The sequence below is a fragment of the Episyrphus balteatus genome, chromosome 1, assembly GCF_945859705.1.
Source record: "Episyrphus balteatus chromosome 1, idEpiBalt1.1, whole genome shotgun sequence".
NCBI classification, from domain to species: domain Eukaryota; kingdom Metazoa; phylum Arthropoda; class Insecta; order Diptera; family Syrphidae; genus Episyrphus; species Episyrphus balteatus.
In genome coordinates, this window is record NC_079134.1 from 53,775,585 (window position 1) to 53,794,751 (window position 19,167).

Here is a 19,167-nt window from a genome sequence, read left to right on the forward strand (position 1 = left end):
TGTTTCGTCGAAGTCGATTCGCTATTTTATTGTTTCGTATTTTTATTGTTTAGTTTTTTATTTATTTGGTTTTTCCTTATTTCGACAAACTTATACTCCGTTTTCTTATGACTTCGTTTTTAGTTTATTTTGTTATTGATTACTTCGTTTTTTCATTATTTCGTTTTGGAATTAAGTCGCCTTTAGTTCACTTGGACTTTAATTATTTCGCCACCATTTGTTTCGCCCATTTTTTTGTGGATGTTAATAGCTTAAGGGCGTTAAAATTCGCGCGAATTTTAACGCTATTTTAGGCTATTAACATCCACAAACAAATGGCGAAACAAATGGTGGCGAATAATTCGCGTCATTTTGAGTGCCTGTTAATTTTAAAAATGCTCAAAAAAGAAAAAAACAACGAATTCGTTACATTTTAAGGAAACAGATCTCTTATATTATAAGGATTTGCTTATCTTTAATCTAAACGTCTTCAAAACCCAAAACAATCCACAAAACTGAAGACGGAATAACCAGATGCCAAAATAAACTAAAAGCGAAATGAACCTTGACGAAACAACTCATTGGACTTGTAATGAAAATGCGAAATAAATGAAAATCAAAAAGACACAAGGCGAAGTTATAGTTGGGCGAAGTGATCGAAATACGAAGTAAACGAAAACCCAAATAAAGGATGGCGAACTTATCAAAAAAAATTGTGTCAAAAACTAAATAACAGAAATCGAAGTAAAAAAGGCTATACAATAGGCACCCAATTAGCGATTTTCAATAGAATTCACATTAAACAAAATCTATGGATGATATTTCAATTTACTAGCTCATCAGAGCATGTGTAGTTGAAAGAACTAGATTGTCGTGATACTATATTATGCTACCAATTCTAAAGAACGGATTATAGTATGTATTACATATTTTTATACATATTTTATACGTTGAAAGATTTAATATTTTAAACGTGCAGAAACAAACTTGTAAGCAGGTTGTCATTTTAAAACAGAATTTGAAAAATTTTATTATTATTTTATTTTTATACGAGTATGTTCTTACTATGTCCAAGAAGATAATTAAAATTGAACACACAAAACTTTATTCTCAAAATATTCTTTATAGAATAAACAAATACATACATGAAGACCGATTTATTTAATGTAAAAATTAAATATGTAGGTATTCTGAACTTAAATACAACAACTGGGTCAAAAACAGAACAAAGAACTTTTAGATATTTTATTATCACAAGACTTTGTGTACTTGTCCCGCGCTGCTAAATTACACACATATTCAAATTTTTCATCAACATAAATACAAGATTAATTTTTAAACAAAATCTTTATATGAATCAGTCATTTGTTGAATTAACAAAAGTAAACTTTACTCTCAAGCTCCATGGCTTTTAACAAAATTGAAAAAAAAAACATAATTGTATATTTTTTTTTTGTTTTGAAAAAATGAATGGAACGCTATAATGGATAACGGGTAATGTTTTGTTTGGATCAATGCCAATAATTGCAAACAATTATTTTGCAAAAAAGAAAAAAAAAAGAGAAGGAAAAGCTTTTTCATTTTAGGTTGTCGCCGAATGGTATCATTTTAAGGCCAAAAATAGAAAGATCCAAACAGATGCTCTCGGATATAAGGTGAAATTAGATTTGTTGTTCTTCAAGACCAAAGGTGATGTCAGTATACATAAGGGAAGGTCTATGTCTATGGGAAATAAATTGATTATGTGGATTATTATTAATTTCATTTTACAGGACAGAACATCGAGGTTACAATATTGGCACATGCCTTGCCTACATACATATGTACAGGTATGAACATAAAAGATTGTAGCATATATTATTGAGGATGTCCGCAAAAATGTTGCATTGCCATCATTTTGTTGGCTACATGGTATTTTCCTTACAGAATAACATAGAGTTTTTTTCAAGTTAGGGATGTATTAGAAAGGACCCCGCACAAATTGTATGGGAAGTGGCCCTCGGTGAAATTGTCTGAAATTTTAGTATGTTGTTCTCTTGGAGCCCCTGATCAAAAGTTGCTATGGGCAGAAAGTAAAAAAATGGACAGTTTTTAAGATAACGGGATTTTTCCGATGGCTATCTCAAACCTTTTATAAGGGATAGTTACTCTCTATTTTGTGTTTTGTGCTATATTTAGTGGAATCTATAAGTTTTTAGGGTCGCTGAAACCGAATCCGAAGTCCATTTTGTCCTATCACGTCAGGTTTTCAAGATAACCTCAAAAAATGTCATAGCCTAAAAAAAATAATATTTTTTGATCTGGGAGTGCGACTATGTTATTTATATGTTTTTCGGGTCGCTGAAGCCAGATTCGAAGTCTATTTTGCCCTATCAAGTCAGGTTTCCGAGATAACCTAAAAAAATGTGTTCTTTCCTTTTTTGAGGTAATCTCGAAAACTTGACGTGAGAGGGCAAAATAGACTTCGAATCTGACTTCAGCGACCCGAAAGACATATAAATAACATAGTCGCACTCCCAGATAAAAAAAAAAATCGAAGCTGTAACTTTTTTTTTTAAGGTTATCTTGAAAACCGGACGTGATGGGACAAAATGGTCTTCGGATTCGGTTTCGGCAACCCTAAAAACCTATGGATTCCATTAAATATATCACAAAACACAAAATAGAGAGTAACTATCCCTTATAAAAGGTTTGAGATAGTCATCGGAAAAATCCCGTTATCTTAAAAACTGTCCATTTTTTTACTTTCTGCCCATAGCAACTTTTGATCAGGGGCTTCAAGAGAACAACATACTAAAATTTCAGACAATTTCACCGAGGGCCACTTCCCATACAATTTGTGCGGGGTCCTTAGATGCACGTGTTGCTGGAAAAAATATTTAAAGTTAAATATAATAAAGTATATATGATTTTGTGGTATTTTTCTTTAAATGGTTTTTCATGCCGAGATAGTCTCCGTTATAGAATTAAATAAATTTGTCCATCAACGATGCCTTACGTCAAAAAACAATGCCTGCTAACTCTAGTAGTGTCAAAATTATTAAAACAATTTGGAGAGCCAAATATATGCTGTCGTCAAAAAAGGATGCTTACCATCAACGTATGTTGGACAAAACGTCACCATGGACTGCCATAGCTTCGAGGTATCTATACAATAATGAGGAGTCCAACAAAACCAGTGCTAAAATCAAATGAAGGACCGCTTCTACTTTGGTTTGGAAAGGATATTGACCAGCAAAGCTGCTTCTCGAGCAACGAAAGTGTCCCCATTATCATCTTAGTCCTTTTATATCGTGCAGAGGTATGGACTTTGACGAATGCGGATGAAAACGCGTTGGATTGTTTTGAGAAACAAATTTTCCAGCTACTTTTGGCCACGTCTGCAGCTATGGTGATTGGAGAAGAAGAAGATAAATCAATAAAGTGTATGGATTGTGCAAGGACACTAGCCAGGCGCGGATCTAGAAATTTGGTTGGGGGGTCACAGGATTTAAAAAATTTACTTCCAAAATAATCGAAAAATGGTCAAGTGCTCGAAATATGTGCTAAATTTTAGCTAACATACAAAATTCTATCCAAAATCTTAGATCAAATGTATTTTCGAGTGGGTTTTGTTTAATTCAAATTAAGCTCAATCCTCAATACTCTGCAAGTGTTTTTAGAAACATACATAAAAAATTAAAAATCACGATTAAAAATATAGTTGGTATGCCATTTACTGTAATTGTTATTGTTTACACACTTAGGCCGTAAATATTAAATATTTAGCCGAGGCTAAATTTTTAACAATTTTGAATACAAAAATTTTCAGCTCTCAAACATTTACCCCGCTCTGAGACCCGCTTTAAGTTTTATCTTTAGAGGATAAATTGTTTGCAGAAGAATAATTCTTTCTTATTAATGTATTTTTTATATCAAGTTATGCATTCGTACAAAAAAAAGTTGAGATAACATTTTTCCATGATATTACGATGGTAGAGAATGCCTTAAAATTGGGTCCCGGAAGTCCGTCCGTCTGTCTGCCTGTCAGTCTGACTGTCTGACTGTCTGTCTGTATAAGAAGCTACAGCCTAAACAGATGGACCGATTGACTTCAAATTTGGTATGTAGCATTTTTTGGAGACTCTCCAGAGGGATTTTTGGAATTAATTTTTTTTTTACCAAAAATAACGGTACTTGTCATATACCGATTTAAAAGAGAAAAAAAAAATATTTTTCTTTGAAAATCATTATTAACGGTACCTGACATAGAACCGTTTTTTTTTCTCCTAAACGGCTTATTCGATTTCAACGAAACTTTTTTGTAAAGAAGCACTTAAACAACTCAAATATAAGACCAAAATAAAATTTCGAAAAAAAATATTTTTGGATTTTTAAACAAATTTTGAAAATATTTTTTTTTTGAAAAATAATAATAACTTATGAGGCCATTTTTTTAGATATAGTCTTATTGTACATATTTTTGATGAGGTTCTTTTCTATATCAAACACCCTTTTTAAATAGGTATAAACCATTTTTGTAGGACCAGGGGTTTAGTCAGGACATGCATGTCTTTTTTGGGTTTTATTTTATTTTTCATGCTACTCATATGCTTGCTTTAGTAAAATATGCTTGGTTTAATAAACCTAATGTAAGGTAACTTCGGAAATAATACCAAAGCAGGATAGTTCGGCAAAAGGTTAATATCAAAATCGACACTTTTATTAATATTTAATAAAACAAAAAAAAAATGATTGTCAAAGTTTCAGAAAGTCCTTACTCCGACATTAGATTTGTATAGGCTTTTAAGAAATTCACGAAATTCATTTTTGGATCCTATTTTCATTCCTTATTCTACTGAACCACTTTAACATGAAAATCGAATGACTTGTGTTTCTACATTAGCTTCAAAGATAAAAAAACTTCAACAAAATATATCACAATAAATTGAAACCTCTATTATATTCTGAATATGTACCTGTGTAAACAATTTATTGTAACCACTTTGGTAAGTAGAATAACCACCGAGGCCAAAACGAGACTCTCGATGATGGCCCCCCGATATGGATGGGGCATCTGATGATGATGCTCTCTGCACCATGGGCCGATCAGCCCTACAATCTTCTTCGAATGATGATATTTTGATAAAATTTTATAACACAATTTCAAGTTTACACAATGATTGTAATTAAATTTGAAAAAAAAAAAAATACTGAGACAACAACACGCACGGAATGAAAAATTTTAGTACAAAATTAAATTCGATTCCCGCCGACCACAGACACTTTGAATTTTTTTGCGGGTGTTTGTGTAAATAATTCAAATTTGAAATGAATTTTCTTTTTCACTTCCACACAAAATAATTAAAATTATATATATTATGTACATGGATTTTATTCTATTCTAATGTTATTATATGCTGCAATATATATACACAATATCGGACATGTACATCAACTATATCTATCAATGGAGTTTTTTGGCTCTGTCTGTGTTTCACAATTCATTTGGATGAAAAAAAAAATTTTTTTTCCTTTTTTTTTATTGAATTTTAGCTTTTAATTTTATTGGAAGGACGATTAATATCACACACGGAAAATTAAAAAAAAAACAAAGAAAAAGAGTTCGAAGTCAAAGAGAAATTTTAAGGTATTGGATTCCTTTGAAGTATTTTCACCGGTGACACCCTCTAGCTTTAAATAATAGGTACTTTTTGTAATTTTCTTCTTGATAAATTAGCTTTGAATGCATTTGCACATCAGGATTCGACTTTCAGTGTCGTCCTTTTTTTTTTTTTGAATCAAAAAACACCAACTTCAATTATTTCAATTAAGCTATTGGATTTCATTATAACACAGTTTAATAATTCTGACATGACATCAAGAAAAGGTTCTCTATGAACACAAGAAAATTCCGACAGAAAAAAGAAATTTAACCAACAACACGATAAGTAAAGAGAATCTAAATTCTAATGAAAAATATTCAAAAGAGATATTATGGAAAACGAAAATAGAAGACGGAAAATCCTGGAAAATTTATTGGAACGAATGTTAAGGAAAATCTTTGTACAAACACAGGCACACAAGTTCAATTCAATGGCATATTTCACGAGAGAGCATAGGGGGAGCGGGAGAGAACGGGTGGCAATGGCAAGTAAGAATACACTTGTTCGTTTGTGTGTTGCATCCGTGTAGGAAGAAATTTTCTTTCTTCAGTCTGTTGTTTTGTTGTTGTTAATTTTCCTGCACAATGGGTACTCAATTAACACTTTTCAGACACACTTTTCTTCTATTTGGTAATGAATTGAATATTTTACTATTCTTTTTTTTCACATCAAGTTCATTATGGGTCAATTTTTGAGGCAACACAATATAAAATATATTTTTTTCCTTGTTCTTTTTTTAATACTCTTGTTTCGACTTTTCGGAAGCTAGGTATGTAGAATGAGTCTTTTGCAGCACTGGAAAGCTGATACGAAACAATTTTTTTCGTTCTATTCTGCCTTTTTGCGTAGAAGTTAAGTGTTCTTGATAACTTTCTTTATATAATTTGTAGTTAAAAGGAACATTTTACTCAATTTTAAATAAATAAAACCGTATTTTTCCGATCAAAGTAATATAAAAACGAAACGGTCCAGAAAACCCTGTGCTACTCAAGTTCGTCGTCGTACGGTGTCGAATGGATTCAGAAAATGTTTTTTTTTTTTTTTAATTTTGTTTTTCGAATCTGGAATTTTGAAAGAGGAGAGTGAAAATTCTTGAGAAAATTGTGTGTTTTTGTTCCAGTATTTGTTTTTTGTTTTTGTACGAAAGTTAGCACTGGAAATTGGGTGAAAGCTCTTTTGTGTTTGACAGAAAGTGTTTTTCTGTATGAAGAAACGTCTATCTACGAGGAAATGGAAATAATTTTTTGTACTTATCCACTTCATTAAAATATTTGACAGAAAAGAAGAGGAGAAAGTATGGAGGGTAATGAAAAATAATATACCTAATTGGAGTTTTTCTTTGATGGGGCTTTATAGGTGATAGAAATGTAAAAAAAAAAAAAACAATAACAAACTTACAAGTGAAGGAAGATTTTTTTTTTTATTTTGATTTTTGAATACCTTTATTATTACATAGGTATACAAAAATATACGAGTAGGAACTATCATAGAGAGTATTAGTAGTTTATTTGTAGGTTAATATGTAGTCAGGTATTTTTTAAAACTCAAAGATCACAGTTATCTAAGTTAAAAAAAAAACAACTTCGTTTCGAAGTCAACAGGGATGTTATTTGCTTATTAAGGATAGACAAAGGACACATCGGATGATATAATTTGGATTAGATCATTTAGTTTTATGGATGTTCGTCTATACGTGAATGGTGAATCATTCAGCAATGGAAGGAATGTAAATCTTAGGGGAAACGGATGTAATTAAGAAAAATTGTCTAGGTCATAGATACTGGTATGCATATGTATATATTATGTTGATATGAAAGTATCTGAAGAGCAATATAATCATTATAAGGTTAGACTACTTGTTGCTAGAAATTATGTATGAATTATAATATTACTGCACCAACAAGTTAAACAATAACTATACACAAATTAATAAATACATACATACATAAAATAAAATACCTACTTATGTTTAGTAAACCTTTTGGTATTCAGGGCCCTATTTCATAGATGATACCTACATCACATACATTACATACATCATACATTAAAACTTTTTTTCATACATTACATACAATTTTTTGTTTCATAGATTTCATTGGAATTGGAAGTAATGTAAAAAATCTATTCTGTTGTAGTTGATGTATTTATTTTGACATTTCGTTTGAATGAATTGTGAGGTTAGGTTTCGGTTGAGCCTAGGGATTATTTTTTACGACTTACCAAAACGAAAAGTAACAGAAACTTGCGTGTCGCGTTTGATTTGACTTTTCCTACATTTCATATTTTCTAGTGAAACCAGTAAAAACTTGATAGCCACATAAACAGCAACATCAAAAAAATTTTTCGGTGCTCCATTTGAAGATTAAAAATAAAAAATTAAAAGAACTTAATTTAAAAAATATATAATCTTCTCAGTGTTGAGTGTTATTTGTGAAAACTATTTTCTCTAAACAATCTACCACACAAATTTCAAAATAAAACAAGAAAAGACAATGAATAATTATTTTCTTTGCAAAAACACAAAATATACTATGTGCATTGTGCATATTCCTTATGATTAAATTATGAACACAAAACTCCCATTTTTATACTTTTATTAAGTAAATAAATTTTGTTTACAGCAAAAAGACTTGCTGTATGAAATGTATGAAAAATCAACATAAAATGTAATAAAATGATGTATGATAAATTTCTATGAAACAGTATCATACAACATTGGAATACTTCCATTCGATTCTCCGTTCATACACTGATGTATGACAGTTCTTCATACAACATTTCTATGAAACAGAAATAATACATCAGAACTGTCAATATCATACAATGTATGTAATGTTTTATCTATGAAATAGGCCCCTGCAGTGCAGTTGTGATAAGCATTCAATGTTTGTTCCAATTGTTGGGCGAAATGTATATAGATACATTATTTACAACTTAATTGCAATGGCCCTCAGTAATAGACCGGAATTAAGTGAAAACTCGATTTCAACAAAAAATAAAAGACCTATCTCACTTCCAAAAAAAAAATTGATATGATTTTAAAATCGACTAACAACCCTATTCTGACAACCTCACAAGTTACAAGAACCTCATAAGGCGAGCTGAATTTGATGTTGTGAAGGTTTCAAACTACACAAACTTTCAAATTTGTAATCTGCTCTGAAGGAGGTCACAAAACACAAGTTGGACTTTAGCTAGAAAGAAGTTTGTGTCAAATAAATTATCACGAAATCGAGTTATGAACACCTTGGGGTCAATTCCCGATGTGTGAAACTGTGAAGTGATAAGTTTTCATAATATATTCGCTTCTGGATTTATTAAATGTATTAAAAGTATCATACAACATTGGAATACTTCCAGTCGATTCTCCGTTCATTCCCTGATGTATGATAATTCCTACACTCCACCGAAGCCTAACCTCACAATTCATTCAAAAGAATTGTCAAAATAAATACATCAACTACAACAAATAGATTTTATACATTACTTCCAATGAAATCTATGAAACAAAAAATTGTATGTAATGTATGAAAAAAAATTTAATGTATGATGTATGTAATGTATGTGATGTATCATCTATGAAATAGGGCCCAGATATATGTATCAAGTATGTACTTGCACCTCCATCTTCCTATAGAATCTTCTGTTAGTCTTAATTTAAAAATTTATTGAGTTAGAAATGAGGACTAGCTGACCCAGACGAAATTTAAATTGACGTAAATTTTTAATTTCGGGTGTAAAAAAATTTGGGTAATAATTTTAATAAAAATCGTTAGAGCCGTTTTTGATCGTTAGTTCAATTTCCCCTCTAGGGAATCTCCAAAAATTGCTAACTACCAAGTTTGATGGAAATCACTTCACTCGTTTAGGCTGCAGCTCCAGATAGAGACAGACAGACAGAAATGCCGGACCCACTTTTTTGGCATTCTCCAACATCGTAATGTCATGTAAAATTGTTATCTCGAGTTCGAATTTTTTTTTTAATTTAAAATGTAATACAGTATAGTAACAATTGTTTCTTTTTAATGCATTTTTTTGCTCGGAAGTGTAGTTATTTGTGCTACTATTCGGAGCGAAGATGAATTCTATAAATCAAAAGTCATACAAATAGGTTAAGATGTTCTTGAGTTATAAATGCAAGTGTCAGTTTTATTTTATATATTAAGAAATATAATATGTATGAATGTATTTCAGACTGGGCATTCGTAAATAATTTATTAAATAAGGTAATATCTTCCGCACGTTGTCAAAATTTGATCGTCAAATTTGACAAAATTTGAGACCTTTCAATTTTTTGACTTTTAAATTACTGGCTGTCTGTCTGTCAATATATACCTCGAGCTACAGCTTAAACGAGTGAAGTGTTTTTCTTCTGCAGTTTTGGGTGATTCCCTAAAGGGGAAATTGAAATTTTTTTATGACCAAAACTAACGGCATCTGCCATAGAACGCAAAAAGAAAAGTTAATTTTTTTCAAAAACGGCTCTAACGATTTTGATTAAAATTTTTGTGTGTAGTATTACACATATGAGCCAACTTTTGTACCGTTATTAACGGAACCTGACATACCTACTTGGTTTTGTGTAAAAGATCATTTAAAACAGAGTTTAGTCAATTATAAAACCAGATTTAATTTTTTTTTTCACTTCTTATAAAATTCCTTAAAAATATATAATTTTAAATTTTCTCTAATTTTGTTCAATAAAAAACTTTAACAGTAAAGGAACTTTTGTCATAAGAGCAAGTACATGTATTTATGTTAAATGAAATTTCCGCGTCACTGAGATCAAAATACTTTAGCGAAAAAATATTTGTTTATATATAAGATCATTGAATTAAGTTGAAGCTTTCAGATGCTTTTGTTTTATCTCTATACGATCCTTATTCCCTGAAATACAATCTACCGATAAAATTATTTAAAAAAATTGAAAAAAATTGCTTTGTTCTTTAAATATGTTTGTTAGATCAGTGTATTTTCGAGAAAAATTGTATAGTTGGATAACTGAATGGTCAATTACTTTCACTAGAAGTTGTATTTTCAAATATTATTTTTAGCGACTTAAAATAAGAAAGTCACTAAAAACTAAAATTATTTTTAGCGATTTAAAAAAAGAGGGTCACTATGGCTTATGTGTACCTACTATTGTTTATAAAAATATTTTTTTTTAAATATTAGCAAAAAGATAGTTGTTTATACTATCATTAAATAAATTGAAGCTTTCAGATGTTCTTGTTTTATCTATATACGATCCTTCATCGCTGAAATACAATCTACTGAAAATAACTTTACAAAAATCGAATGAATAAATTTGCATAATTTTTTCTTCCTTATTGTATTTACTTTTTTTTTTTAATCTGTTGGACCAGTGTTTTTTCGAAAAAAGTGTAGTTGGATATTAACTGATTATTTTTAATTTTATTATTTAGTCAAAGGTTATGTTTAAAAAAAATATTTTTAGACATTTAAAAAATAAAGAGGTCACTATGGCGTATGCGTAATATTGTTTACAAAAATAATTTTTTTTTAAATATTTGAACGGACTTCTACTTTAATTTAATTTACTTTATTATTACAGTGTTGAATTGCCAAACCACCTAACGTCACACTCCACCAGGTCTGGTCCCTTTTTGATCAAGCTCATATTGATCGCATGGAAGCTGCGTAAAGTTTTAAGTTTCTTCTTGTGGGGTGTTGGTTTGGAAGATTCTTATAAGTTATAACCAATCCTCTTATGAAGATTGAGTTTAAGTCATAAACCAACAATTACTGAATTTACGATGCGCCAATATTTTGTAGTTTATTAAATTAATATAATAGATTGTTCTCATCTACTATGAGGACGAATTCGACGAGAGTTCGGCCCGTATGTAAAAACATTGTATGAAGGAGAAGATATATTAATGAATTTAATGAGCTATACCAAGATGTGACAGATGAAGCCCAAAAAACAAAAACAGAAACACAACATAATGGTTCACCCAAACCGAAGCATTGACCTTTAAAAACTCTACAGTCGAGCCTGCAATTGAATAGAAATAACTCCAGCATCTTCCAAAATATGTTTTAAATAATTTTAAGTTGATAACATTATTGGGGATCTAAGGAAACTACCTGCCACGGCGGCAACGCGCGCCGCTAGTCTACATCAGTAATATTAGCGGCATATACATTAGAGTGGAGCGTTTTTGGACTTTTCTTTCAGATCACTGCGTGCAACTCATGGTTTATGCCTTGTGCTCTTTTGAACATATTCTGATACTTTTTTTTTTATTCGACAATGGAAAAATAAAAATCGGGAAGCCTTTGAAGATTGCTCGTATTTCACGAAAATCGATATTTTATGGGGCGTTAGAAACCATCTGAATTGACTTAATCTTTTTCATTTCACTACCAACTGCTCATAACTTATGCTGAGTGATCTCTAGTACCAGATCTGAACCCCTATTTTGAGTCGTTAATGGAAAAAACAAAATCGGGAAGGCTCCGAAAAATGCACATTTTCGCAAAAATTCAGATTTTTTAACAGAACAATTTCTTTTAAAACTTGTTTGTATTTGCTATATTTGTGAGAACCTCATTGAACCTTATAAGCTATGGAGCACTCAAACTGAGAACTTTTCTGTAATATTGACGTCGTTTATGGGGGATTTAAGAAAATGCTACTTTGACATCCCCTGACCCATTTCAATAGAATTTTAAACTCTAATACTACACTTAAAAACTTCGTCAATAAATTTAATTTTTATATATAACACTAACCTTTGTAACTGCGTTTAATTTATGGAATAAATTAAATTATCTTAGTTCAATCCTTAGATATTTGACATTTAGGTGTTTCCATAATTCTTGCCTATACTATTTTCTTGCCCATGCTAAATTTTTATTTCGAAGTCAAAATGGCGTAATAATTAAACCGTTTAACAATTTATTTTTATGAAGTTAACAATATTAAAAACAAAAATTTGTGGAAAACAAAAGATTGTATGGTATTTAAGAAAACCGTCTGCAGGTAAAGTTAAAATAAAAATTAAGCATGGGCAAGAATTATGGAAACACCTAAATGTCAAATATCTAAGGATTGAACTAAGATATCGACATAAATTAAACGCAGTTACAAAGGTTAGTGTTATATATAAAAATTAAATTTATTGACGAAGTTTTTAAGTGTAGTATTAGAGTTTAAAATTCTATTGAAATGGGTCAGGGGATGTCAAAGTAGCATTTTCTTAAATCCCCCATAAACGACGTCAATATTACAGAAAAGTTCTCAGTTTGAGTGCTCCATAGCTTATAAGGTTCAATGAGGTTCTCACAAATATAGCAAATACAAACAAGTTGTAAAAGAAATTTGTTCTGGGTGGGATTTTATACAATTTAAAAAATCTGAATTTTTGCGAAAATGTGCATTTTTCGGAGCCTTCCCGATTTTGTTTTTTCCATTAACGACTCAAAATAGGGGTTCAGATCTGGTACTAGAGATCACTCAGCATAAGTTATGAGCAGTTGGTAGTGAAATGAAAAAGATTAAGTCAATTCAGATGGGTTCTAACGCCCCATAAAATATCGATTTTCGTGAAATACGAGCAATCTTCAAAGGCTTCCCGATTTTTATTTTTCCATTGTCGAATAAAAAAAAAAGTATCAGAATATGTTCAAAAGAGCACAAGGCATAAACCATGAGTTGCACGCAGTGATCTGAAAGAAAAGTCCAAAAACGCTCCACTCTAATATACATATTATCAGAGTTTCAGAGTTGTAAATCGTATTAGGTTACATTTTGCATATAAATGGCGGATCAATTTATCTTCTGAAACAACTTATTTTTTGACTTTTAATTCGAGTTTTCAACACCACACCGGTTGCGCATTTTAACTTATCCAATCCCCAATAAATTCACGGTTGAAAGTTAATCTGACAAACTGCTCAAGACTGATTTTTTAATGTTTCATGTTAATTATTTATCATGTTAAATTTAACGTTGGGTTTTTTCCTCAGTGTAGTGGTTTGAGTTCAGGACAGGTGTGCGTATTATCTTTTATCCCTTATTTTTTTTTCTTAACAATAAATGCAGCTAAGTGACATCGCCCGTCCCCACGAAATTCTTCCCATACCCCCAAAATTGCAATACATCATATACCTATGCGTATCACATTGAAAACATTGGTCTAATCGATCTGAAAACTATTCGGCACACTGTGTGGCTTCATTCTTAATTCTTGTTCAAAAAAACATTTGCTGGCTTTTTAAATGATAGTTGTATTTTGAAAGATCTTTAAACGTTGTATTAAAGCGATCTAGAAGGTAATCAAAGTATTTTGTAAATAAACTATTTGTTTCGCTTTTCCTTCTTTTTACCTCTGCGATTGTACTCTAATGGACAGTACGCATATTATTTAATATCTATACCCTTCTCTTCGTTGAAGCATGTACTTGTACAAATTTCGCCCTTCCAGTAGAGTTTTCCTTTTTTTTACCATAACTATACGCATGTCTTTTCCAGATAAATATTGAGAGCAATTTGTCCCAGAAAGAGAGATAGATTCCAGAAATAGTATTACAAAAAGCTCCATATAGCTGGAATTGGAATGTCCTTCCATTTTCTTATAATGATTCCAATATACAATACACTTCACATCATTTTTAATAAGACTTCCAGGCCACGGCATCACAGTGTCATCGGGGACCGAATCGAAGAAAGGGGGTGACGTGACATTTTATTAACGCAGCCTAAAGTATGCCGCCGCGTACAAATGATTTTATGAGTGTTTTATTTTGGTTGTGTGTATTTGTATGAGTGTAGGCGAAACATGAAATAATCGTAAATCGAGTACAAAACTGTTTGTTTGCATTGCACACAACTACGAGCACTCCGGTAAGGGCAACGAACACTATATTCTTCAAAGGTAAACGGGTGTTGTAGAATGTTGTTTTTTTTTTTTTTTGCTTTTCTAAAAGAGAAAAAAATATTCCTACACGTGTAGTTGAAGTGTAATTAACTCATTCGTTTTCCAACATTTCTGTGTTTTAGTAGGTATATGTAAAAGTAAGTGAATCTCTGATCGGAAGATGCAGACAACATTTACATTACGAGTAAACATATGAAATAATGATTTAATGATCTGACAAAGATTTGACAAGAGCAACAAATTTTGTCAAGGTCAAATATCGAATGTATTATTTTTTCACATACCTACATCAATATAATCATAACTCTAAGAGGAAAGGAGATAAGCAGATCTTAAAATTTTTTCGAAAATCAAGTTCATCATGTTTTTCTTGACTGTCAAGTTTCACCGTTGAATGTTTTTCATTTTTCAGGTTAGTTAATGCAACTTTGGCCATTTCTAAAGTGATTTATTGGATGCTGTCCTTTCTCCTCTCAACTGACTATTGGTGGTCACACTTCGGCTAGAAACAACTCAAGGAATGATCTTGTGCCCTACAGGATGTTCATATGACCACTAGGGTGGTCCTTAGGAACAAAAAATTGGGGACGCCCCCTAGAATGGTTCCAAATCTGGCAAAAAAAATTCCCTAATTTTTTCAAATTTGTATCTCTGACCCTTACTGGCCCTATTTTGAAAAGAAGTTTTTTGAATTTTTCGATATTTCCTCATTTGGTTTTAAAAGAAAAAAGATGACATTTTATATACTCTTAAAAAAACAGATGGAGAGAGAGAGAAAAAGATAGATAGAGTGAGAGAAAGAGAGAGGGACAAAGAGAGAAGGGTCTCATTTCATTCAGGTAATTGAAAATGATGGAGAAATCATCATAAAAAAAAATAGACCATGCCGAAATTTTGCTTACTTTTCGCGTAATGAGCGTAATTATACGACTGTAGAGTGTTCAGAGACGTTTTATTTGAGTCCAATACGAAGTATTTTCGTTGATCAGTTCAAAAATGAGAGCTGTTATAGTGTTATAGCAAAAATTCAAAAAACTAAAAACTTCTTATCAAAATAGGGCCAGTAAGGGTCAGAGATAAAAATTTTAAAAAATTAGAGCATTTTTTTTGCCAGATTTAGAACCAATCTAGAGGGCGTCGCACTCAAATTTCGCCAAAAAGAAAAATAAGGACCACCCTAATGACCACGTTTAAACTCCACATACAAGCTGACAATGGTTAGTTTTCCTGGAGCAGCGACCAGATACGGGCAGTGATTATCAAGCAGCGGTATTTTCTTCTTTAAGAAAATAACGTTTTGTTAAAAAAATGTTCCCATTGATTAAAACATTTCGGAAGTCCTGTCACTTAAAGTCGTGTAACTTGTAAGCAAATCAGAATCAAAAGATATATGACGTTTGATACTTTCTAGAAATCATAAAGGTTTGGTTGTGATCGCCTCTGTCTGTCAATCTGTCAAAAATTTAACTTGACGAAATGGAAGTTTTCAACTACAAAACAAAACCAGACCTAGTTGGCCCTCTAAACCGCTCGAAAATCTGTCCATTTGTAGTAAATGAAGACGAACTGAAAACCTCGTTGGATCTCATCAAGCAGATGAACTTACGGTCTCAGCACAAGTAAATTTAAGTGAATCTTGAAAAACAGTATCGGCGAAAGTCTTTCACCATATTCTCCGAGAAAAGTTAACATCTGTAAAAAAAACTTTGAAGAATAAAATCATTTCAAAACACGAAAAAGTGCCAACCTTAAAATAAAAGCCCTCTCAATTTTTGTTGAAGCTGGTTTATTCCGTAAGCAATATGAAATTGCTACAAAAAGCTTTTCTGATTAGGTACTTTTTTCTAATTACATACAGTAGCGAGCAAAAAATAATGCAAACACTAAAAACATTTGCATTTTTTTGCTCGTCTAAAAACGCATATTTAGGCAGACTTTTGACCAAACAATGGTTTTAATGTTTAATGAAAATAAAACAGTTTCAATATGCCAAATTTTATAACTTAGTTCTTGTTCAAAACTCTTTAAACCTCTTTCGTTTGCATTTTTTTTGCTCGCTACTGTACATTACACTTAAAAAATCCAGAACTCTGCTGGCTGAGGTTAAATTGCAAACCTTGCTTGACCACACCATTAAGCGCTTACATCAACTAGGATGTTAGATACAGAAGAAAAAATATTTCTGGAGCTTATCTCAAAATGGGGTTGTGATGGATCGCAACAAACCCAATATAAACAGAAGTTTGAAATCCATTCTTATTCAGACGCAAATATATTTCTATTATCTTATTTTTGCGATGAAATGAAAAAAATTGTTTGGCCAAATCTGACACCACCTTCACAAAGTTATTGTCGACCAATAAGAATCATTTTCACAAAAGAAACCAAGTAAAATGTCTTATATAGAAACGCAGATCGATTTGCTGCGCTGTCACAAACAAATTGTACGGTTTTAAGCCTATCGAGGTTAAGCATACTTTTTCAATGATTGATGGCAAAGTCAGCAACGCTTCAAGCAGCAACCCAGAAAAAAAAATCAACTATGGAGTGCTACATAGATAAGTGGATTAACTCCTAATTTCGATTTTGTAGAAATTAGGATATATAGAAAATAAATGCATTAAAATTTTTCGTGTGTCGGGATGAAATCTTATAATGCGAGATTGTTTCTTCAAATCGAAACTTCTTGCAGCTCAAATGTTTGAGCACCATAATCACTTAATACTGAAGTTAATTGAATCAAGAAAAAATTAATAGTAAAGATCATATGAGTGAACCTTTGAATGACACCTGTTTGTTACAAAAAAATGGTGCTTGCAAATATTATTGATTTTAATTATCACACAAACATTCTTTTGAATATCAAAGTAAAACAACAATGCATGTAATTTTGTTTTATAAAAATATCATTATGTAGAAACATTTTATTTTTCGTTTGCTATAACAAATTTAGCTATGTTATTTCCCACAAAAATCTTTTCAATAATTATAAAAATGTTTATTTCTAAAGATGAGTATATGGCTATCTTTCAAAAATCGTTGCCATTGCCGCCACGTCACTTGACGATAACGGTACAGGGGCATGCCGCTGGGGGGTTGGAAATGGCGGCATAATGAACATAGCCTATTGCTTATGTATTGCAAGTGTATCTTACATTAATTTTATCAATACAACAACAGAATGAGCTGTTAAAAATATCTCTTTCAGTTAAATGACACATACCACATTAGACTGTGGCACCAGGAAAATTCAAATTCATATGTACAGTGTTGACAAGTGACTCGAAAGCATGAATCTTTAGAAGCTTCTTACCCGCCTTTTATTCCTAATCATGAATGGCGATTTGTAGTTGTGTTTGCCATGGTGATGGTGTAGTAGTTTCTTCATTTTTTCTCCGGCGTGCCGTGGAACGGCCTTATCAGCTGGTCACGATCAAACTTTAACCTCAAAAACTTTCTTTGATTCAAAAGAAGAAATTTATTTCAAAATTAAAACACTGCACTTTTGACTAAAACCAAAATGATGAGCCTCACTACGATAACCAACGCATCATAAAATACGTTATATTTAGGCCACCCTAGGCTGAGGCGACACCACAGACACCCTCTATTTTTATCTTTCTATTCAATTCAATTTTACACTTTAGGAATTTCGCGTGCACTCAAAAGACGTTACATAAACCAATTGAAATGACCACTTAAGAATTTCTAAAGCAATGAAAAAAAAAAACTAGTTTAATTTTCGAAAATAGCTGAATTATTTAAACATTCCAAAAACACCCGAAATGGTCCATTTGTGCTGACTAAGATGTTCGAAATTAATCGATTTTTTATATAAATTTAATGGAATGTTAATACAACAGCCGATATATCAAAACATTTTCACGTTTTTTTTCTGAGCGTTTATGGAAAAGAAATTGATTTGAAAAAAAAAAAATACTAATTCGGCCTCGGTTTAATGTGGAAATTCCCCTGCGATCTTACAATTCAATATGACGCGACGTGGAGCAGCCGAAAAAGCAAACCAAAACGTAAAATAAATAAATAGTCTCTGGCACGGCTTGCGTGCAAGATCTTAAAAAGAGAAAATACAACAGAATATTTCTTGTATATTTACATTTTAGAAGAGAGAGTGCAGGAAAGTGGCGACAAAATCTCAGGGTACAAGCATTTAATTTACTATATAAAAAAATAAAACAAGAAATATCGTCAAATGAACTTCTATTTTTGATCTTGTATTGAAAGTACTGCCAGGATAGTAGAATAGACATAAACAAAAACGAAAAAAAAAAACAAATAATATAAAAGAGGCAGGAGGAAAATTAAACATTAACACAACTAGATACATATATTTATTTCAACTGGTCTTATTTCAATTTTTGTTTTAATTTTTTTATTGAAAGATGCAAGAATTAAATTAATTAATATTTATGTGAAATATTTCATCTGGGTGGGTTTTTTCTGGAGCCCACATACAAAAATTGGGCATTGTGAAAAAGTGGGTCCCTCAATTCAGTCTGCCTGTCATTCTTTAAGTCAATCGTTAAGCTGTCTGTAGATTTACTTTAAATTCACTACTAATTTCTCCCGAAGGATTTTTGGAATTTCTAAAGAACACATCTCCATTTATGAGCATT

At 31.4% G+C, this 19,167-nt stretch overlaps 1 protein-coding gene across 24 annotated transcripts in view; it reads right to left on the reverse strand.

The window, feature by feature from the left end:
* Positions 1-19,167, reverse strand: part of LOC129920905 (voltage-dependent L-type calcium channel subunit beta-3) — a 142,601-nt gene that overhangs the window by 24,242 nt on the left and 99,192 nt on the right. For 2 of the 24 annotated variants that reach the window (XM_056002403.1, XM_056002400.1), the window contains exon 1: positions 4,938-6,886. The exons of 17 other annotated variants lie outside the window; for them this stretch is intronic. In XM_056002403.1, the coding sequence (XP_055858378.1) occupies positions 4,938-5,060 (123 nt within the window). In that variant the 5' untranslated portion in view covers positions 5,061-6,886. Of the gene's footprint in view, positions 1-4,937; positions 6,887-17,843; positions 18,771-19,167 lie in introns of those variants that run through there. 5 more of the 24 variants (XR_008773419.1, XM_056002414.1, XM_056002411.1 and 2 more) reach the window with 5 other exon arrangements.